Below are 24,341 nucleotides of genomic sequence, written 5' to 3' on the forward strand. Positions count from 1 at the left end.
GAAAGAAATTCTGGCTGTCTGCATTGCATGACCTTTCAAAACTGTTTTCTTTGCTACAAGCATCTCAGCCTTTTGACTGCCACATGATAGAGGATGTAATACATAAAGGGCAGTATAAATGACTGCCTTGTTGATGTCACTACAGTTTTTTAATATAAGCGCATGTTAAATAGTCACATATGTTGTTAAATATAGTTTTGTTTATGTGGAGGGTTACTAATTTTATGCATTAATACATAGAGTACATTTTAAGTGTAATTTTATGAAATTTATAATACTTAAATTTTAATTAGAAAAACACTTATATTATTTTCAAAAAGGATCCACATATTCTATTTATTTATTTGTTTGTTTGAGACAGGGTCTTGCTCTGTCGTCCCAGCTAGAGTACAGTGGTGCATTTATCATAGGTCACTGCAATCTCAAACTCCTGGGCTCAAGCAATCTTCTTGCTTCAACCTCTGGAATAGTTGGGACCATGCAAGCATGCCACCACACCTGGCTAATTTTCTGGTTTTTATATAGACGAGGTCTTGCTTATGATCAGGCTGATCTTGAACTCCTGACCTCAAATGATCGTCCTGCCTCAGCCTTCTAGAGTACTAGGATTATAGGTGTGAGCCACTATGCCCAGCCAAATTTTCTTTTTCTTTTTTAAAAATATGGAATGCTTCATGAATTTTCATGTGATCCTTGCACCAGGACCATGCTAATCTCTGTATTGTGCCAATTTTAATATTGTTCCAATTTTAATATAGGTGCTGCTGAAGCAAGTACAGGATCTAAATATTTTACTCAAAGTTTTAAGGATTATTAATGAGTGGAGGTTATTATATATAGCTCATGACTACAAATCTGTCATTTTTGTGAGAAAAGATTTTAAAGAAGTCCTTGAAGCCGTCTTTTTGCTTGCTCGTGCACACCCAAGAGAGACTTGTTTCTTTAAAACTGTGAAGGGGCCTGGGAAAAATAAATGAGCACCAGCCTGATTTTAATCTTCTTTTTTTTTTTTTTTTTTGAGACAGAGTCTCACTCTATTGCCCAGGGTACAGTACAGTGGTATCATCGTAGTTCATGGCAACCTCAAATACCTGGGTTCAGGCAATCTTCTTGCTGCAGCCTCCTGAGTAGCTGAGACTATAGGAGCATGCCACCATGCCCAGCTGATTTTTCTATTTTTTGTAGAGATGGGGTCTGCTGTGTTGCTCAGGCTGTTCTCGAACTCCTGGCCTCTGATTTTAAACTTTAATCTTCCTACTGGTAGCTTAGCTCTATAATGTGTTTATTTATCCATCACTTAGCAAATTGTTACTGAGGGCCTGTTGTGTATCAGGCACTGTGTGGATTTAAAGGCGGGTTTAAAGATTCTTTTTGAGACGGAGTCTCCCTCTACCACCTAGGCTAGAGCCAGTTCCTGTCATTTAGGAACTTACTATATAGATATCATCAAGGGTGTATGAACAGAGTTTAGCAAGATCACAGATCCTTGCTGTAGCTGCTAATGTCTCTTTCCTTCTAGAATCTGGAGATAGAGGCAAAATCCTTAAGTGGTGGGGAAATGAGGATGGTCAGACTTCTTAGGTTTGAACGGTGCTAGAAGAGGAGCAGCTGCAAGTGACAGAAATCTGGAGCTTGGGTTTGGTTACCACCAACACTGAGATTATAGGCTAAATGGAATGGGGAATGGGTTCCCATCAAATGTGTTATTCAAGGCCGGGCACGGTGGCTCACGCCTGTAATCCTAGCACTCTGGGAGGCTGAGGTGGGAGGATTACTTGAGCTCAGGAGTTCAAGACCAGCCTGAGCAAGAGCGAGACCCCCATCTTTACTATAAATAGAAAGAAATTAGCCAAACAACTGAAAATAGCATGGTGGCATGTGCCTGTAGTCCCAGCTACTCTGGAGGCTTAGGCAGGAGGATTGCTTGAGCCCAGGAGTTTGAGGTTGCTGTGAACTAGGCTGATGCCACGGCACTCTAGCCAGGGCAACAGAGTGAAACTCTGTCTCAAGAAAAACAAAAAACAAATGTGTGCTTCATGTCAGGTGCTGCCCTAGGGCTTTACATATGTTATTGCTATTAGTTCATTTTTTAAATAGTATGAAATTTAGGAATATACAGAAGAACAGTGAAAACTTGCATTTATAATTTTTAAAAAAGTAAATAAATAAATAAATAAATAAAACTTATGTGTGTAACAGCCAGGCCAGTCTTACCTATCTTCCTTTATCATATCTTCCTCCCTATCTCCAAGAAACACTTTGCTAAATTTTGTGTTATTTTCTTTTTTAGAAAATAACTTTGCCACCTGTGTTTGTATCTCTAAACAATATTTAACTTTGTTATACTTCAGTAAATCTAATCATATTGTATATATTTTTTTGTTTCTCAATATTGTTTGTAAGGTTCATTAATATTAATAGTATGTAGCTACATTTTGTTAATTGTTTCTACTGTAAAATATTCAGTATAATTATCTATTTATTTATTTTTATTTTTCCCTTACAATTCACCATGACATCAGTATAATTATTGATCTGTTTTATGAATGTACATTTTGGCTTGCGCCTAGCTTTTGGTTATTATGAAAAATTCCACCCTAAACATTCATGTACATGTCATATCCTCAAATAAGAGTTTTCCTAGAATATTATACCTCATAATGGAATTTTTGATGCCAAACTGTTTTGGAAGAGGTTAAATCACTTTTTTCTCCCACCAGAAGTGATCTGTGAAATGGCATCTCATTGTGATTTTAATTTACATTTCCTCGATGACTACTGAGATTGAACATTTTCCTCCATGTGTTTGTGGGTTATTTAGGCTTCTGGGAAATATCTGTTTAAGTATTTTGCCCATTTTACTGTTGGGTTTATGTTCTTTATATATTCATTTTCACATTGTAATTTATAAAAATTGTTTGTTATTTATCTGTTTGCTTATTTATTTGTGATAGGGTCTTGCTCTGTTATATAGGCTGGAGTGCAGGTGGCATGATCATAGCCATAGTGTTGGGATTGTAGGCGTGAGCTACAGTGCCCAGTGCACCAGGCCTATTTGGTTGGTTTTTCTTTTTTTTTCATCTACTTAACCACTTTTCATCAGGTCTCTTCTTGTTTTTTTGCATCAGGAGCATCACCGTATTATCACCTAGGAGGATCTGGATCCAGCCAGACTCTCTATTACAATTCAGCCTTTGTTCTCTGCCTCTTTATATTCTTTATTTATTTATTTATTTTTTTGAGACAGAGTCTCACTTTGTTGCCCAGGCTAGAGTGAGTGCCGTGGCATCAGCCTAGCTCACAGCAACCTCAAACTCCTGGGCTCAAGGAATCCTACTGCCTCAGCCTTTCAAGTAGCTGGGACTACAGACATGTGCCACCATGCCCGGCTAATTTTATATATATACATATCAGTTAGCCAATTAATTTCTTTCTATTTATGGTAGAGACAGGGTCTTGCTCTTGCTCAGGCTGGTTTCGAACTCCTGACCTCGAGCAATCCGCCCGCCTCGGCCTCCCAGAGTGACAGGCGTGAGCCACTGTGCCTGGCCTATATTCTTAATGTCTTCTTTGAATTCATCGAATGCTTAAGGCTTCTCAGGTCTTTGCATATGTTTTTTTCTTTGTGGCCTAGTTAATTTCTTCTCTTCCTTCAAGTCTGTTAAAATATCACCATCTTGGCTTTACCTGCCTCAAATTTATATACTTTGTGCCTCTACAATTTTATGTGAAAATATAATCTAGTCGGAAAATGGTAAGAGGAGAAAGAGCTATAAATGTGTTAATTTCTACCAGGGAATTCTAAAATACATTGGGCCAAGTGATGAATAAGGATGAAAGCTGTTGAGTTTCAGTAGAAGTGAATAATCTGCTTGTGCCATAATGGTAGTGTCATCAGTTTTACCCCCCACTTCTCTTCACAATTCTTTTTGGATGAGAAGGGTGGTAAGGAAAACGCAGTGATGGTGGGCTGACCTTTTCTGAGCGAGGATGTGTGGGTTTTGATCATGGCCTTGCAGCTACCTAGACTATGTATTTAACTAAATATAATAGTCAAGCCCAAATTTCTGTAACAGAATTCAAATGAATAATAGTTCAAACACAATAGACATTTATTTCTCACTCATGGAACAGTTAAGGTAGATGGTCCTCTTTGGTGGGTGGTTCTCTTCCAAGTGGTTTCTTCCATCTTGTGACTGTTATCTTCTATGACCAGTGGTGTAACAGAGTAATCACCTGTCCTCCCATAGGTATGGAAGTGAAATACTGAGAGTGGGAGGAGGAAATAGGATGTATAAGTAGCACACCAACTTTCTTAAAAGCCTTGACCTGAAGTGGCCCAGGTCTTTTCCACTCAACATTTCACTGGAGAGAACTTATCACATGGCTACTTCTAACTACACAGAAAATGGGAATGTGTAGTCTGCCAAATGCCCAGCCACAATACCATAAGTGGAAAAAGAAAAGCAGTCTTGCCGGGGTTGGTGGCTCATGCCTGTAATCCTAGCACTCTGGGAGGCCAACGTGGAAGGATTGCTTGAGGTCGGGAGTTCCAAGACCAGCCTGAGCAAGAGCTAGACCCCATCTCTACTAAAAACAGAAAAAATTAGCCAGGCATGGTAGCACACACCTGTAGTCCCAGCTACTCGGGAGGCTGAAGTAGGAGGATTGCTTGAGCCCAGGAGTTTGATGTTGCAGTGAGATATGATCATGCCACTGCACTCTACCAAGGGTTTGGCAGAGCAAGAGTGTCTCAAAAAAAAAAAAAAAAAAAAAAAAGAGAGAAAAGCAGTCTCTGTGGTAGTGACCTTTGTATACTCATCTTATTTTTGTAGGTCTCAGTTTCTAAGGTATAAGATCTATACTGGGAAGATTTATAACACACGTACTCTTCTTCCTTAGTGATGAAAGTTAAAAGGCACACAGTATTTCTGTTGTTTTTCTTATTTACCTTGGTTCACTTCAGTTTTGAGGGAATATAAGGGGCTAAAAGTAGTTTTAAACATTGTCTGCTCTGTAGCTTTACTCAAGTTCTGGGTACAAACTGCCTCGTGGTCTTACAGCAGCAAATGGAAGCTTCTTATGTGAGATGAAATAATTCTGAGGTTATGTGTCAGTACCAAGTTGTAGGCAAATGTGTTACTATGGTATTAGTTGCTTTTAGAATATTTAATGAAGAACTTGTTTAAATATTCTACATTTTCTTTGGAAAATATAAGAACTTTAAATATATTTAAAAGCATCTAATTAAGAAAGTTGGCATTGGGTCGGGCGCAGTGGCTCACGCCTGTAATCCTAGCACTCTGGGAGGCTGAGGCGGGCGTATTGCTCAAGGTCAGGAGTTCGAGACCAGCCTGAGCAAGAGTGAGACCCAGTCTCTACTATAAATAGAAAGAAATTAATTGACCAACTAATATATATAGAAAAAATTAGCCAGGCATGGTGGTGCATGCCTGTAGTCCCAGCTACTCGGAAGGCTGAGGCAGGAGGATTGCTTGAGCCTAGGAGTTTTTTTTTTGAGACAGAGTCTCACTTTGTTGCCCAGGCTAGAGTGAGTGCCATGGTATCAGCCTAGCTCACAGCAACCTCAGAGCCCAGAAGTTTGCTAGGCTGACGCCACGGAACTCACTCCAGCCTGGGCAACAAAGTGAGAGCCTGTCTCAAAAAAAAAAAAATTGGCATCAATTTATTTATAATTTTGTATGGTGTTAGCAGTTATGAATTCAAAGAAATTGTCTTGATGGCTTTTGTAAGTGAAATTTGATATAGACCAAAGTTGGGTAATGAAGGTTTCATTTTTATATGAAGACATAATTTTAAAAACTCATTTAATCTATACTGCCTTTTTCTTTCAAAATGATAGCAAGATTAAAGGTTAAAGCAATTTAATTTTAGTTTTTTAATTCCTACAAAACAATAATTATAATTTTAGTTTTATAAGTTCTCAATTCCGTTTAAATTTCAGTAGAATTTTGACTCTGATTTCAGAAATAAACTGGTTTGCTGATGAAATACTGAAGCTATATGTATATTAGAAGAAAATATTTCTTATAAGAAATATCTTGTTTATAGATTTATATATAAAGAATTATTATATATTATGTACATAAAGAAGCATGGGTGTGTGTATGTATCTATATATCTGTATCTATATATGTGTTTTTAAGAGACAATGAATTAACTCCTGGCTGAAGTAGTTGCATATTTGATGTCAGTCTAATAGATCTGCTGCACTTATCTTTTGCTGTAACAAACCATCCCAAAATATAGTGGTATGAAACATCCATCTTGTTTTGCCCTAGCTCTGTGGTCAGGAGTTTGGATGGGGCACAGCAGGGTCAACTTTTCTTTGGCCTAGGTGGAGAAACTTGAATTCTGAGGGATGGAGTTATGGAAGGCTTCTTCACTCAAAAATCTGGCTCTTGGTGTTGGCTGTCAGCTGGGTTGGTCAAAACACCTCTTCATGGCCTCCCCAAGGAGTCTTGAGCTTACTGCATGGTGGCTACCTTCTAAGAGTGAGCATCTCACAAGACACATTTCACAAGGTGTCTTAAGAAATAGCAAATGGAAGCTGTAACTCCTTAAACCTGGGTGTGGAAATTGGTAGAGCATTACCTCGCTGTATTCAATTGGTCAAGCTGTCATAGAGGCTGGATTCAAGGAGAGGAAGGGAAAATGCTCCTCAGCTCTCTGGGAGGAATGTAAAAGAATTTTGGGACCATGTTTTAAAATCACCGCAGGTCATGACAACAGAGCTCTTTATCATATAATTGCATGTCTTTTTGAGCTAGTTTTCAATACTCTGTTAGATTGTTTAGATTCTTAAAGCATCCTTTCATTGCTAATGTTTTATCCAATACATTTTAATTCCTTGAGAGTATTTCCACAATTTCCAGATAGTGTCAGTTTTAGTATTGAAAAGTAAAGTCAAATGGACCTGTAATAGTCACTGTTACTTAAAAAAAATCGAGAACAAATGTAGGTTTGTTTTAGTAGCTACATTCAATCAGGAGATATATTTTATAATAAATTATTTTGGCATTTTAATAATGATGAAATGGATACTAATGTCAGTTTCCAGCTTTTTGTTCTTAGTCAAAAACTCATTTGTGAAAGTAAGCAATGTGGGTGGTATAAATTAGTAAAATGAAAACCCTACTCCCAAACAAAGCATCATTTGAAATGGTGTACTAAGAATTAAGAGGAGAGTCAAAAATTAATCTGTACTTGGGTGTGTGTGTGGTGAGGGTGTATTTGGTGAGAAGTGTTGTGTGGTATGTGTGCATGTGGTGTGTGTGTGTGTAGGGTGTATGTTGTGTAAAAAAATTAATCTGTATTTAAAAGAATGCTATATTTGAGTTTTTTGAAACTAAATATTAATTATAGAGTAATGTTATAAATTAAATATAGTATGATATCCAAAAGCTGAATTTAAAGCATAAACAGAAAAATATTTCAGATTTTTTGGGCTCTTAGACATAGTGACATGATTAATTGTTATCTTCCAAACCATGTAACTTTCAGTACTCATTCCATGTGCACAGGTTGTAGACTGGGGCAGTGATGCAATGAGGGAGTTTCATAACAGCGATACTGTGGTGCTGCCTCAACTTTATAGGTGTGGTATCCTGATCCTCACACACTGCCATCCCACACCCTTATAAAATTCAGGCAAGTAGTTTCCTCTCCTAATATTCCACCCTTCTCTATGGTTAAGGCTCTGGGAAGTTGAGGTAGAAAACACTGCACCAGTCATGGTAAGCCTTTGCTGTCTTTCCCTGTGTACCATTCCCCTCAGTAGTAAAAGAATGAACACCATCTGAACAAAATAGAACAGACATGCCTTCCATTTGTCTCTCTCAGCAGACCTAAGTACTGTGGTATAGGCTGGGATGCAGACTGCTCCATGTTTTATTTTTGTATTCCCTTCGTCCCTCAATCAAGTGTGTGATATGGTATCTTAAACAGAATGAGTGCTTACTAAATATTCATTAAATTGAAGTCCAACAATTTCTCCTTCTTTGTCCCTCTGCAGTTCCCTCTCTTCTACTTGATTGAGGCCTAACACTAAGATAATATGTCAGCCTGCCTCTCCTAGCTTACTGTGTCCTCTAGAGAGAATAAGCAGTGAAAGAAGACATGACACCAAGGACAGATACCTCTTCAATTTTTTTTTTAGCTCTCCTTCTCTTCTTTACTGTCAGTAGTAAGAGAGAAATGAAAGCTACACACAGAAGCATTTCGTCATTCATGGCTGGATAGCTTAGGAGGAAAATTGGTCTCCAAGGAAAAGGTTTAAAACATATGATAAATACTTACACATATCAAACTTAAATCAGTATGCAAAGGAGTAATCCTGAAATGGCTTGGGGGAAATACCAGCCTTTATAGGATGCTCTTTTAATTTTTATGTATTAAAACTTATTTTCAGTATGACAGCAGACAGAAATATCTAAAAGGTTCAGAGCCTTGAGTAGTGCTTTTTCTACAGCTGTAAGCTATTTAAAATTCTTCTCGTGTTACTGTTTGCCATCCAGATGGCTTTCTGGCACTGGTTCAGTTCCTAGATGTGAGGGCTGTTGGTTAGTTACTCACCAGCAACACCGCACACTTTTACAATTTGGCTCATGACTCACTCTCACTGCAGTTACATGTGGGTATCCTTTGCTACACAAACAGTCATTCCTGATTGTCATGATGTTAGTTGTAAACAAGAACCAGTATTGATTGGATACCATTTCTGGGAGGAAAATTTGTTGACGTTCAAAAAGCACATACCCCAGTTTGTCAGTGGGACCCATCATCACTGGTGTGAGACACAGAAGCAGTCATCCAGACAATGGGACTTTTGTCTAAATTATGTATTTGGATGATAGGTGTAAAAACGTATCCAATTAGCTGGAATTATTTGGATATTTGCTTCACTCCTGTACTGTTACCGACAATGATTAAAAAACAAAAAAGAGCTTACCAAATAAGTCAGATTGGAGGTGGGAGGTTGGGGAGAGGGAGGAGGTTGCTATCTATGAGGGACATCCAAGTGGTCTCCTGAGATGCTGGCAGTGTTCTATTTCTTGATCTGGACAGTGATTTGCTTTGCAATAGGTGTTTGCTTTCCAGTAATTCACTGAACTGTGTAGGGACATGTTGGGTAATTTTTGTTTATGTATTTTTTTAAACAAAAATGTTTAAAGTTAAAGCAAGGTGTCTCAGACCTGTAATTCTAGCACTTTGCGGCAGGCCTGGGGCGGGAGGGTTGTTTGAAGCCAGGAGTCCGAGACCAACCTGAGCTGTTAACATAGGAAGACCTGTCTCTACAAAAAATATGAAAAATTAGGTGGGTGTGGTGGCATGCATCTATAGTTTGAGCTACTCAGGGGGGTGAGGCAGGGTGATCACTTGTGCCTAGGACTTTGAGGTTGCAGTGAGCTGCAATCATATTGCAATACCCTAACCTGGGCAGCAGAGCAAGGTGCTAGCTCAAAAACAAAACAAAGCAAAAGTTTAAAAATAGAAAGTACTTTCCTATTATCTAGGGGAAATTCCCTTAGCTTTATCTGCAAAGGCTAAAGGAAGTCTCTCTCTTTCTCTCTCTGTATATGTATATATTTAAAAAATTTTTATTTTAAATTATTATAAGTACATAATAGTTGTGTGTGTAAACATATATATTATTATTTTTGAGATAGTATCTTCTGTTGCCTAAGCTGGAGTGCACTGGTGCCATCATAGCTCACTGCAGCCTTGAATTTCTGTGCTCAAACAATCCTCCCACCTCACTCAGCCTGCCAAGTAGCTAGGACTACAGGTGCATGCCATTATGCATGGCAAATTTTTAGATTTTTTTATAGAGACGGGTGCCCAGGCTGGTCTCCAAGTCCTGGCCTCAAGTGATCCTCCTGCCTAGGCCTCCCAAAATGCTGGGATTACAGGCATGAGTCACTCTGTCTGGCTGTCAAGAAGGTCTCTATATTATCTACTAAATATTGGTAGTAAGTCGTTGTCCTATTAATTTTAGCTATTTAGAGAAATAATCATTTTTACCCTAAAACATGATTATTGTCAACCATTGATTGAAATAGGCTTAACAATTAGTGACCTTCCGTTGTCCTAAGTCCTAGTCATCTGGGCTTTAGGAAGGGAATGGTGAGAGGAGAAGACAATGGGATGAAATATATGTTTTTTGGAAATAACATATCATTTGGAGTAATTTATCACTTGTTGATGTTAGAGTATGCATGATTGAACATTTAGATTAGAAAAGAATAAGACTGAAAACTAGAATTCTGAAAAGATTTATTAGCATTACTTAGTAAAAAACTAAATATTTGAAGCAAGACTATTTATTTTTATTTTAGCATATTATGGGGGTACAAGTGTTAAGGTTATGTATATTGCCCATGCCTCCCCTCCCTCTCAAGTCAGAGCCTCAAGTGTGTCCATCCCCCAGACATTGCACATCTCACTCATTGTGTTTGTATATACCCATCCCTTCTTCCCCCCTCCCACCTGCCTGACACCCGATAAATGTTATTCCTATATGTCCACCTAGGTGTTGATCTGTTAATACCAATTGAAGCAAGACTATTTAAATAATTTTATTTTTTAGATACAGAGTCTTCTTTGTCACCCAGGCTGGAGTACAGTGATGCAGTCATAGCTCATTGCAGCTTTGAACTCCTGGGCTTAAGTGATCTTACCTCAGCTTCCTGAGCAGCTGGTACTGCAGGCATGGGACACTATGCCAGGCTAATTTTTTTTTATAGAGATGGGGGTCTCACTATGTTGCCCAGGCTAGTCTAGAACTCCTGGCCTCAAGTGATCCTCCTTCCTTAACCTCCCAAAGTGCTGGGAGACTTTTATTTTTTATGCCCTTTGTGGGAGAATTCTTAATATTCTTTAGACCCGAGAATCTACTGAATTAGAATTTTCTCTGCCTGGCATTGTGGCTCGAACCTAGCATGCTTGGAAGCTGAGGCACAAGGATCCCTTGAACTCAGGAGTGAGAGACCAGCCTGAGCAAGAGCGAGACCCTGTCTCTACTAAAAATAGAAAAATTAGCTGAGTGTCATTGCACGTGCCTGTAGTCCAAAGTACCGGGGAGGCTGAGGCAGGAGGATCATTTGAGTCTAGAAGTTTGAGGTTACAGTGAACTATGAGGACACCCCGTGCTCTACCAAGGACAACAGAGCGAGACTCTGTCTCAAAAAAACAAACGTTTTTTTTTCATTAGCTTTTATAGGCTGATGAAATAATACCAATAATGCAATAATGATCCTCCTCCTTGTGGTAGTGCCAATGTTTTTTATGGATTATATGTCTAAATTTCTCTTTATACTTTTATCTGAAAATAACAATTTTCAAAAAGTTGTTGAGAAAGTGAATTATTTAAAATTCTTGACCAAGCGTGATGGCTCATGCCTGTAATCCTAGCACTCTGGGAGGCCGAGGCGGGAGGATTGTTTGAGCTCAGAAGTTTGAGACCAGCCTGAGCAAGAGCGAGACCTTGTCTCTACTAAAAATAGAAAGAAATTAATTGGCCAACTAAAAATAAATACAAAAAATTAGCCAGGCATGGTGGCGCATGCCTGTAGTCCCAGCTACTCTGGAGGCTGAGGCAAAAAGGGTTGCTTGAGCCCAGGAGTTGGAGGTTGTGAGCTAGGCTGATACCACAGTACTCTAGCCCCGGCAACAGAGTGAGACTCTGTCTCAAAAAAATAAAATAAATAAATAAAATTTCTAATGCTTTTTAAGTAAGCAATGCTAATTTATGTGGTTTATTTGTTATTCAGTCAGTGAGATTCATGGAAGGAGCAGGAAAAATACTAGGGTAAAAAGTATGACTTAGAGAACACCCTATATATGGTCAGATGTTCCCAGGGATTTTGAGATTCACTGCATTTCTGTACCTGTCACAAAGCATATATGCTACTGCTGAGATTCTGCTGCTCTGGGTGATGTTCAAGATATAATCGACAGTGAAAAACATCTAGGAATCTCTTTGTAGATGAACTGTGTTGGTATCCTCAGACCATAGAGAAATCATAGGCCCCTGGGGTTAGTCTTGATTCAGGTAATTTTGGAGAGGCCTAAATCTCTATCACATAAAATCCCTAATAGAGAAAGATACCTTACTAATTAGCAATGAGAAACACTGATACTCCAAAGCTGGCAATGAATAGCAGTTAAGTAGAAATACAGATTTTAGTAAATATGAAAAAGTTTTATAAGTAATCAGTAATTCAAATTAAATCACAAGAACTTTTTGCCTTTTGATGATTTAACAAGATTAAACAGCTCTAATACAATTCTATTAATGAATACAGTAGTGGGAACAAATTGGTACGACCTTTCTTAGAAAGCTCCTTTCTACGCCTGTAATCCTAGCACTCTGGGAGGCCGAGGTGGGCGGATTGCTCGAGGTCAGGAGTTCGAAACCAGCCTGAGCAAGAGCAAGACCCCGTCTCTACTATAAATAGAAAGAAATTAACTGGCCAACTAATATATATAGAAAAAATTATCTGGGCATGGTGGCGCATGCCTGTAGTCCCAGCTACTTGTGAGGCTGAGGCAGAAGGATTGCCTGAGCCCAGGAGTTTGAGGTTGCTGTGAGCTAGGCTGATGCCATGGCACTCTAGCCTGGGCAACAAAGTGAGACTCTGTCTCAAAAAAAAAAAAAAAAAGATCCTTTCTAGGAAGTTTGGCAGTATGTATAAATAATCTGAAAGAAGTTTATACCAGTGATTCTAAACCCTGTTGGATTCAAATCCCTTTTTAGTAGCATGTTTTTTTAAATACTTGCTTGACTATATTGAAATGAAACTTATAGATAGTGTAATCCACCTACACATACAATAAAATATATTGTTCTAACTATAATCTAAAGGAAGATCATTTGTGATTAAAATATGCATTTCAATTATGTAAATACTCAGGCACAACCGAAATAAAACATAGTCAAATGTTTACACCTATGACATAAAATCCTCAATAGAGGATTGTTTAGATCACTGTTGACTACATTGACTGCAAGTACAGACTGACAGAAGTGTGTGTTGACAACCTAGATTTCATATGCAGTTCATATTGGTGCTACTTTTGAGTAACAAACTAAATGGAAAATCTTTAGTCCTGTTGCGTGACTTTTCATTCGTGTAAAGAACGAAAAGTCACTGAGCAGTTCTCTCTCAGATAGGTATTATATGATGGGCACCCCAGAAAGCCACATTTCTACTAATATATACACAAGTGATAGGAATTGCTTTGTCACATGCCATTTATATTATGCAGTGTTCAGTATTATAATTTGATAAAGGAATTTTGTAGTAACTTATTCTCTTTCTGAGCATTGCTATTAGCTTTATCTTAGGTTTTGGAAACTTTTTAGCAGTTGTGTAAATTGTATTTGTTTTTGCAACAAGGAATGTAATTGTGAATTATGCTTCTCTAATTTTGGTCCCTTCTTTGAACTTCTTTTGAGCCATAACTGAATGATGTAAGGCAATAGTAACAGTAAAAATAAATTTAACAAAAGTAAACTCTATAGCAGAAATAAAGTAAAAATACATTTGCTATTTCCCACAGCATCACTTTAATTGAGAAATTAAACAATGTAGCTCTGGTAGCACAGAACTATTTTGTGGGATTTCTGTTGAAACTATTTAATTTGGGGAAGTTCACCTGAGCAAACCACCTGATAGGTCATTGGAGAATACCTTTTAAGAAACACTGCTCTAATTACCTTTCACTCTTAAATCAGAGCTGGTGGTTGTATGCTGTGAATAAGAGTCATGACTCTTTTGGAAGGAAGAGGTCTTATTAATATTAATTTCCTCAGGTAAACTAATGTTAGTCCTTATTTGTTGAGTGCTTTTTAAATTTCAGATGCTATGCAAGGTGCTTTTCTGTATGTACTATTTAATCCTTACACTAACTCTGCAAGGTGGATAATACATCTTTTTTTTTCATATTCTTCATTCGTATTCTTTTTTCATTAAGAAACTGGAGCTCAGAGAGATTAAGTAATTTATCCAAAGTCATACAGTCCAACCGGTATAACAACTAGCTCTACAAAATATGTAGCTGAAACCATATTATCAAAAAAACTTCATAGTATTTTAAAAAATGAAATCTCTGTAGATCTGGTCCAATATTGATGAGCCTTATACCAGATTAAAAAGAGGTAATAATAGAATGAAAAATTAAATACTTAAAGACTTTTTATAAAGTTAGACTGAATTTTAACCATTTATAATTAGAACAGAGTAAAGAGCCAAGTACAGTGGTGCGTGCTTGTCGTCCCAGCTACTGGGGAGGCTGAGACAGGAGGATCCCTGGAGCCCAGGAGTTCTAGGTTGTAGTGGTCTTGCCACTGTATTCCAGCTGGAGGATAGAGCAAGACCCTATCTCTTTAGGGGGGTGGGGAGGAGGGAGAAATTCCTTAAGCAAGACAATGGTTAATTTTGTTTGGGTCTAGGGTAGTCACAGAAGTCATTTTGATGTATTAAGTATATGTGTTGTGGTTTTTAAAAACTGTACTGCATTCATGGCTATTGAAATAAACCTGGCTTATAATGAAAAACTTTTGTCTTATAGAGGTATGCTGAGTATTAATAAATATGTCCCCTTTATAGAGTTAGAGTAAATATTAAGTATGTAAATCTGTAGTTTAGAAATATTAAGGTACAGACATTAAAAATAGATAGCCAAGCTCTAACCTGAGTCCTTTTGGACTCATTCAAAGTGTCCTGAATAATAGAACTTTCATAAGAGTTTATAAACTGTATGTCTTCATTAAAGAAACATTGAAAAAAGAAATGTTTATTTATAGTTACTTTTGAACTATATTAGTGTCTCTCCGTCCATTAATTTCTGTGCCTTAGGTTTATGTGTGTTTTTTTCTTTTCAACTGTAATTATACTGTTTTATATTTTCTTCTTTTTCATGTCATTCATAAACATCATGCACAATAAGCTTCAGTTTAAATACTGTATCACATGGATATATCAGTTTAACTATTCCTTACTGTTTGGTCAGTTAGGTTATTTGAAATTTTTTCATGTTTGTATATTTTGCTTTTTACATGTGTAAAGGAGAAATGATCTCAGGACGTGGCTAAATCCATTTTACCAAAAGGGAGAACTGAAGCACACAAGCACTGCTATCCTCACCACAATGAGGATGAGGGGTCCTCTTTTAAGAAATTAAGAGGCTTAGAAATGACTAAACAGGATTTTTTGTTTGTGGTGGTGGTGGTGAACTGGGTATGGAAGGGAGAAAGGAAGCCTGGCTGGTCTTGTGCAGATAAGCCTCAGGATGTCAGCCCTCAGGGAAATGTTTTTATTCAGACCTTTTAGGGTGTTAAACTCTCTACAAGCCTGTCCCTGATCAAATTGGCAGGGCCTACCTGCATTTAATGAGAATCTCCACAGATACAAATTTATCCTCCAGCCTCTCCACCTAGACAGACTTGCCGCATTATTCCTGTTTTCCTGCAGCCATCTCAAAATATGTCAAAGATTGAATGTGGTGTAAAATATTTCTTATTTCCTTCAGCCCTTAAAAAAGAAAACCCTTCAGAATATACAGCCCCTATAAAATGAGTGCATGCCCATTATAACCTTAGGCTACAACCTAGGATTATAGCCTAAATAAACTCTTAAATGTCATTACCAGTTAATCTCCACAGATCCAAACCAATCAAGAGAGATGATCACTCTCCTACCCACCTGAGAAGATCTCAACATTAACTATTTCCTCTACCTGCTTTTTTGAATTTTCATTTTATCTTATGTAGATTTAGAGTAGGGAATAGAACTTCGCAGGAATACCATCTATTACCTCACTGCTCACCTCCTTCACTCCTCCCCTTTTTTCTGTGTACCTTTTTTCCTTTAAATGAAAAGTTCTCAAACTCTTCTGTGGAGAACCTAGTTCACAACAGATACCTTGTGGGCTGTGCTTTTACCAGGTGTGTCCTCAAAGTCTTGGCTTAATAAACCTCAATTTAGTGTGACTCTTGTTTTCTGTCACTTATTATTTAAGTTTAACACTTTAAACTTTTTCTATATTCAAGTTTTTGCATCCTAGGAATATTAGTGAATTTGAATTACAGGGTTAGCAGGTATAAAATTTTTCAAGGCCCAGTGCCTATTTGCACATGTTTTGTAAAAGCAATTTAGAATGCCTCTCTTTGAATTTAGAGGACACATTTAAATGTTATTTCAATATAAATAAAGTATATAATGTTTTGGCAGTCATTAATAATTTGAAATTACTTTAGAGATATCTCTTACATAGAGTTATAATGATTCAGACAAAATAATTATCTTTAGAAAATAAAATTCTACACAGTTCAGCTTTTAAATGCTAGGATAATGCATACTTCACTATAAACAAATCAAAATTAAGGCTAATTTGTTGTTTTTGAGCAATGTGTGGAGTAGAGACCAAAGCCCAGATGCATCAAGATTCCATCACTTAAGTTGCCTCTGACAGAAACCTAAAGGTTGCTATAGCAAATGTAGTTGTCATCCTAAATGCAAGGTCCCTTCCCCTGTTAATGTTTTATTTTTTTGTGACCATTTCTAACTATATCATGTAATAGGAAAGAAATATTAGGTAATTTCTATTGCATTTAACTTTTAAAAATTTTCCCCTACAGCTCTTTTAAAAAATTTCCCATGATTTTCCAAAGTAGTTTTTAATTGAACAAATTTATGTTCTCTTCTGTTTATCATTTGACTTAAAGAAATGAAAACCCAGTGGTTCTGCTGGCACATTGCTGGGGAAGCTGAGAACCTTTAAACTCTTTCCTTTTTCTGCCAGTGAACAATTGACAGGATATGGGTTGTAATTATAGTTTAAGGGTTTAGTTGAACTAATTGTCACTGCTGAAGTTCCTGTGCCCTCTGATAGCTTCCTTGAAAAGTTGTTTTCATTGCTTAAAAACTCTGCTTGTCCTTAGCCTTTGATCTTTTGCTTTGATGCTCAAACAAAAGAATAAGACTGAGGATAGTAACCCTGTAAAGGACATGTACTTTAAAAAAGAAAGTAAAAGAGAAACAAAAGGAAAAAATCTACTAATTGCTTAGGGAAAAAATTCTTACATTTGGTACTGGTTCTGTCTCTGTGTCTTCCCAGATAATTTATAATCTTTCTGAGCTTTAGTTTTCTTATCTTTGAAATGGGTAGGGTCCTAAGACACCTCCCAACTTGAAACTGAGTCACTTCTCTCTCATTCTGGAATTTTGTGTGTAGTGGTTTCTATAAAAAGGATGACTAAGGGAAATAGGAACCACAGTATATGTGTGTGTGTGTGTGTGTGTTTTCCTTATCGACAGGGTCTCACTCTGTCACCCAGGTTGGAGTGCAGTGGTGTGGTAACAGTTCACTGTAACCTTGAACTTCCTGGCTCAAGTGATCCTCCTCCTCAGCCTCCTGAGTAGCTAGGATTACAGGTATGTGCCACCATGCCTGGTTTATTTTGTTTTGTTTTGTTTTGTGACAGAGTCTCGCTTTGTTGCCCAGGGTAGAGTGAGTGCCATGGCATCAGCCTAGCTCACAGCAACCTCAAACTCCTGGGCTCAACCGATCCTGCTGCCTCAGCCTCCAGAGTAGCTGGGACTACAGGCATGCGCCACCATGCCTGGCTAATTTTTTCTCTATATATTAGTTGGCCAATTAATTTCTTTCTATTTATAGTAGAGATGGGGTCTTGCTCTTGCTCAGGCTGGTTTGAACTCCTGACCTCGAGCAATACGCCCGCCTCAGCCTCCCAGAGTGCTAGGATTACAGGCGTGAGCCACCGAGCCCGGCCTGATTTTATTTTTTATAAAGAGGATTGACCAGGCTGGTCTCAAATTCCTGGCCTCAAGGAATCCTCCTCCCACCTTGGCCTCCCAAAGAGCTGGGATTACAGGCGTGAGCCACTGCAGCCAGCCCAGAATATACTTTATTGTTAATTTAGTAGCAATAATTTTATTTTCTTCAAAATAACTCTATAAAAAATTTATCTGTTACCAGTTGGTTTTTTACTTCCACTTGTTTAGCAACCCATGTCACAATTTTAGGTCTAACAAAGGACATTATTTTAATTACAGCAGAGCACAGTTTGCGAGTATGCCTCTTCCGTCAATACCTACCTTAAAAGGTTGTCCATGAAACTCTGAAGAGCTATAAATCATCCCGTGGTTTTCGTTTGACCATCCCATCAGTAAATTTTTTACTAAAGGTCTTGAAAACTAAGAGCTGGTTATACTGGACTTAATATACTTCTCTGATCAGTTAAGAGGCTAAGTTTTCTTGACTTAGAGCTCTTATACCCTTCAAGAATTAGCTGAAGACACTATAGCCAAATAGGAGACACAGCAATTGATTGGCAAGTAGAAATGTATACTGTGTTATGTTCATTACTATTTTAAATACAGGCTGCAATTAGATCTGAATAAATTATGGAGACCTCATTACTATTAATAGTAATACTTTGAGAAATAGTAGGAATTGTCTTAGAGCAGTGGTTCTGAAAGTGAACAATGCTAAGCTCCCTATAAGATGCTTTCGAAATTTGTGGGGGCTGATTTTTTTCTGGTTGTTGACGTAGTGATTGAGGGAACTGCTACTATTTTGTCATGGATAATCAGATATCCTGCAATGCACGGGATAGTCTTGTACACACAAAGAAGAAATGTCTCATAGAAGCATGATTTTTTAATTTCCTTCCAGATACTCATGTAGGTGAAAAAGTCTGTCCATTATTATCTGAGCGTAGAGCTGAACTCTGTGTTCCATGTCAATGTAATACAAAACATGTTTTGTATGATTTTAATGTATTGAGTTTTTTATTTTGGGAAAATGATAACACTAAGTGTCAGTAGTATTTGTGGCATTTGATTGTCAATACAACACACCTGGATCAATCTACACTTGTAGTTATCCTAGCCATGGTGATCCTATGAATGGATGGAAACCTCTGACTACTTCATTAAGTAGTGGTATGGTCATGTCTAAGCATTTACATACTGAGATATATATTATTTAATATTTTTTTATATTACAGTTAGGACATTTATATGAGTTTATTTTCAAGTTAGGTATATATGTAAAGATATATCAGTTTAATATAAGTTAAATATTTTTTTCAGATTATTAAAATATTTATAGAATATAAATATAGGATTGAAAACCATTCTAGAGAGTATTTAGCTTAAAGTGCCTGAAAATTTTGAGAATTGGTCTATTAAAAGTGGTTTTTATTAAAGTGAATGTTTTATTAAAGTACAATCTGTATGTTTGGCTACAATTATATACTATATGTCCACCTAGAGTGTTTACAAAGTCTGACAACCACTCTAACTCAATTATTAGTAAATTATTAATATAATTAATAAATAACATCCTTAAGTTGCCAGAATTTTTGAGATATGATTCCAGAGTTCATGCTTTTATAGTTTCATGTTCTTGTATTACTGTTGTTATTCATTGAGTGATTTGGTTTCAGTTGTGAGAGGCTCAGCAAAAATTGACATTGAAGAAACCAGGGGTGTGTACAGGTTTATCATGGTTGTGATTTTGTGACTCATGACTGATATTTCATATATACTTTTTTTTTGAGACAGAGTCTCGCTTTGTTGCCCAGGCTAGAGTGAGTGCCATGCATCAGCCTAGCTCAAAGCAACCTCAAACTCCTGGGCTCAGGCGATCCTCCTGCCTCAGCCTCCCAAGTAGCTGGGACTACAGGCATGCGCCACCATGCCCGGCTAATTTTTTCTTTTTTTTTTTTTTTTTTTTTTTTAACAGTCACTGCCATTGAACCGGCTAATTTTTTCTATGTATATTAGTTGGCCAATTAATTTCTTTCTATTTATAGTAGAGACAGGGTCTTGCTCTTGCTCAGGTTGGTTTCGAACTCCTGAACTCAAACGATCCACCCGCCTCAGCCTCCCAGAGAGCTAGGATTACAGGCGTGAGCCACCCAGCTACTCGGGAGGCTGAGGCAGAAGGATTGCTTGAGCCTAGGAGTTTGAGGTTGCTGTGAGCTAGGCTGATGCCATGGCACTCACTCTAGCCTGGGCAACAAAGCGAGACTCTGTCTCAAAAAAAAAAAAAGAAGTATATATGAAATATCAGTCATGAGTCACAAAATCACAACCATGATAAACCTGTACACACCCCTGGTTTCTTCAATGTCAATTTTTGGTGAGCCTCTCACAACTGAAACCAAATCACTCAATGAATAACAACAGTAATACAAGAATATGAAACTATAAAAGCATGAACTCTGGAATCATATCTCAAAAATTCTGGCAACTTAAGGATGTTATTTATTAATTATATTAATAATTTACTAATAATTGAGTTAGAGTGGTTGTCAGACTTTGTAAACACTCTAGGTGGACATATAGTATATAATTGTAGCCAAACATACAGATTGTACTTTAATAAAACATTCACTTTAATAAAAACCACTTTTAATAGACCAATTCTCAAAATTTTCATGCACTTTAATAAAGCTAAATACTCTCTAGAATGGTTTTCAATCCTATATTTACATTCTATAAATATTTTAATAATCTGAAAAAAATATTTAACTTATATTCAACTGATATATCTTTAAATATATACCTAACTTGAAAATAAACTCATATAAATGTCCTAACTGTAATATAAAAAAATATTAAATACTTGAAAGATCCTCCTGCTTCAGCCTCTCAGAGTGCTAGGATTACAGGTGTGAGCCACCATGCCCGGCCCAGATTTATTTTTTGGTATCATTATTAATTAACTCTTACAATTTTATATATTTGATATGATTTAATCAATGGAAACCATTATTGTTTTTGATGCTCAAAAGTGATTCAGGTTGGCTCCTGTCTCATTTGACATGACATTTTCATTCTTTCAGTAATTGAGGTTTGAACCTTGGTTTATTTAACTTAAGGGCCCATGTTTTTCCAACTATCATTGTTGTGCCTTTTTGAAGAAAGCCCTTAAGGAGTAGAAGAGAATTAAATGGCAGAGTTGGAAAGGTGCATTTGTTGGGATAGAGGTTGATATGAGGAGTTTATTTATCATGTGAACGTAAGTCTAGCAGCTGGAAGATAAAAGGTATTTGTGGCATGGGGTACTGGGCTGTGGAGTGATGGGACAAGCAAAGAAAAATAGACCAGAGACATAGCATAAGGGGCATTGCCATTTGTGTTGAGGGATTTGGTCTTTTTAATGCTTAGGTGGTGGGTTGTGAGATTGATAGAAAATTATTCTTATTGAGAGAGAACCCTCTTTATTGCCATTGGATTTTGCAGAGAAATGCTCAGCCTAAGAAGCTAATTCTTTTTAAATAAACCCTGAAGAAAATCTCTTGTTGAGTGGTGGTTAACTGAATTTCTTAGGTCCTAGGACTTTGTAATCCTTAGACTTGCAGTTCGTTTCAGATGTCATAGACTTTATCTTGAATTTGAATGAATGTGGCGAACATGTGTGTGTGTGTATGGGTATATATAAAATATTATATATATGTATATATAAAATTAAAATTTGTGTAGTGATAACCAAAAGTATCTTTATTTAATTTATATCTGGTAACTTAACTCTTGTGTTTTAAAATACATTATTTAATTGGCTTCCTGTTATATTATTTGCTATATTGTCTGAAATCTAAGGGCTAATTATGGATGGGTGGGCGTTATCATATTTTAGTATAAAATCTGGCTAATGGCTGTTTTGCTGCATTTTATGTACTGATTTCTAGGGCCCCATGGTTATGAATGTGCTTCAGTTTCATAATGCCTCCTGCTATGGCAGACATCCTTGACATCTGGGCAGTGGATTCACAGATAGCATCTGATGGCTCCATACCTGTGGATTTCCTTTTGCCTACTGGGATTTACATCCAATTGGAGGTACCTCGGGAAGCTACCATCTCTTATATTAAGCAGGTATGTAATAGGTATAATTTCTATGTATTTAACTTACTATGTCACTTAGGGAAAAAATGGCATTCTAGCATAGAAAAAGTTGTTAATTAATGTAAATCATGTGGTACATTTCAGGGAAATTTAACTTTTAGATTGCTACTTTTCTTTTGGAGGACAGAGTCTTGCTCTGTCACCCTGGGTAGAGTACAGAGTACAGTGGTGCCATTGTAGCTCACTGCAACCTCAAACTCCTGGGCTCAAGTGATCTTCCTGCCTCAGCCTCCCGAGTAGCTGGGACTACAGGCATGTACCGCCATGCCTGGCTAATTTTTTATATTTTGTACAGATGGGCTTTCCCTCTTACTCAGGCTGGTGTTGAACTCCTGACCTCAAGCAGTCCTCCTGCCCCAGCCTCCCAGGGTGCTAGGCTTATAGGCATGAGCCACCACACCTGGCCTAGATTACTATATTTTAATGTTTGTGACACATACCTTGTCTTTTCTGGACCTACTAAGCATGCTAGTTCTCACTTTCACTTTTGTTTTTAATTTATATGGGATAGCTGAATTAAGAAAAATTGGCTTATGTTAGCTACTTTGAAATGTTCAGGTTATTAAAACTGTCAAGAAAATTTCCTTTGAGTTCAAATCTTTGGAATTACTGTCTTGAGCTTATTATACTTTTTATTTTTATTTAGTTACTTATTTTGAGACAGGGTCTTGCTCTGTCTCCTGGGCTAGATAGAGTGTAGTCACGCCATCATAACTCACTGCAACCTCAAGCTCCTGGGCTCAAGTGATTTTCCTGTCTTAGCCTTTCAAGTGGCTGGGACTATAGGCGTGAGCTATCACACCCAGCTGGGCTACTTTTTCTGTGGTTTTTGTAGAGAAGAGGTCTTGCTCTTGCTCAGGCTGGTCTTGAACTCCTGGCCTCAAGCCATCCTCCTCCCTCAGCCTCTGAAAATGCTAGGATTATAGGAGTGAGCTATAGCACCCAGCCTACACTTTTAAAAACTATGATTTGTGGTTGGTTTTCTCTTATCTCCTTTTCCTTCCTTCCCTCCTTCCCCTTTTTATGGTGACTCTGGGGGAGGAAAGAGTTTCTGCTCTTCAGTAGGCTTTTCATCCCTAGTGATGAAGCAAAATTTTTAACAAAATAAGACTTGCCTATTGTTGGATTAGTTTTTCAAGTAAATTGGCAAGTACCATTGAGTTGTAAAGACCAACATATACAAAACATTGTTTTTCTAAACTTTTTCTTTAATATTTTTCAAATAGTGGCTGGGCGGCACGGTGGCACACGCCTGTAATCCTAGCACTCTGGGAAGCTGAGGCGGGCGGATTGCTCAAAGTCAGGAGTTCGAAACCAGCCTGATCAAGAGCGACCCCGTTTCTACTATAAATAGAAAGAAATCAATTGGCCAACTAATATATATAGAAAAAATTAGCTGGGCATGGTGGCGCATGCCTGTAGTCCCAGCTACTTGGAAGGCTGAGGCAGAAGGATTGTTTAAGCCCAGGAGTTTGAGGTTGCTGTGAGCTAGGCTGATGCCACGGCACTCACTCTAGCCTGGGCAACAAAGTGAGACTCTGTCTTAAAAAAAAAAAAAAAATTTTTTTTCAAATAGCTGAACCCAATGTGAATATCATGGGTTATAACATTTTTAAGAAAACCTATTTATGATAAACTTTTTAAAGCTCTTTCCTTTGAATAAGTGCTTTAATTATTTTCCAAGCTTCTTTATCAGGGAGACATGGAAATTCTAAAACTGTATGTTTCCTGAAGTAAAAAGAAAATACAGAATTGATTTAGGCACTACATAGATTCAGAGTGCACCTATTTTTATAGTCCCCAGTGACTAATGTGGATGCCTATGGCTATTTCTCACACTGGATTAACCACAGATACCCTCTTTTTTTTATTATAAATTATACAGAACATAAAATTTACTATTTAGACATTTTTAGGTGTACAGTCACAATGCTTTGCAACCATCACCACTATCCATTTCGGCATTTTTTATCATCCCAAGTAGAAACTCTGTACCCATAATAACTTCCTCATACTCCAGTCCCTGGTAATCTCTATTCTAGTTTCTGTCTCTGTGAGTTTGCCTAGTCTTGGTACTTTAAATGGAATGATGCAATAAATAGTTATGCTTTTGTGTGTGGCTTATTTCACTTAGCATAATATTTTTAAAGTTCATCCATATTGTAGCATACATCCTAGTTTCACTCTTCTTTAGCCTGAATAATATTCCATTTTATCTATATACCATATTTTGTTTATCCATTCATCTGTTGATGGACAATTGAGTTGTTTCCAACTTTTGGCTATTGTGGATTGTGCCATTCTGAACATTGGTGTACAAATAACTGAATCCCTGCATTCACTCCTTTTGGAATTATACCTAGAAGTGGGATTGTT

General features: G+C 37.3%; 1 protein-coding gene and 1 non-coding gene across 10 annotated transcripts in view; one reads left to right on the top strand and one right to left on the bottom strand.

Annotated features, from left to right (window-relative positions):
- The window catches only part of PIK3CB (phosphatidylinositol-4,5-bisphosphate 3-kinase catalytic subunit beta), a 141,419-nt gene that overhangs the window by 24,067 nt on the left and 93,011 nt on the right, over positions 1-24,341 (top strand). For 8 of the 9 annotated variants that reach the window (XM_076005130.1, XM_076005127.1, XM_076005139.1 and 5 more), the window contains one exon: positions 21,749-21,935. In XM_076005130.1, the coding sequence (XP_075861245.1) occupies positions 21,765-21,935 (171 nt within the window). In that variant the 5' untranslated portion in view covers positions 21,749-21,764. Of the gene's footprint in view, positions 1-14,933; positions 17,460-21,748; positions 21,936-24,341 lie in introns of those variants that run through there. The other variant, XM_012749116.2, reaches the window with a different exon arrangement.
- LOC142875135 (U6 spliceosomal RNA) lies at positions 657-759 on the bottom strand. Its single transcript, XR_012922626.1, has one exon. It is a non-coding gene; the product is annotated as a U6 spliceosomal RNA (small nuclear RNA).

The sequence above is a fragment of the Microcebus murinus genome, chromosome 1, assembly GCF_040939455.1.
Source record: "Microcebus murinus isolate Inina chromosome 1, M.murinus_Inina_mat1.0, whole genome shotgun sequence".
NCBI lineage: Eukaryota > Metazoa > Chordata > Mammalia > Primates > Cheirogaleidae > Microcebus > Microcebus murinus.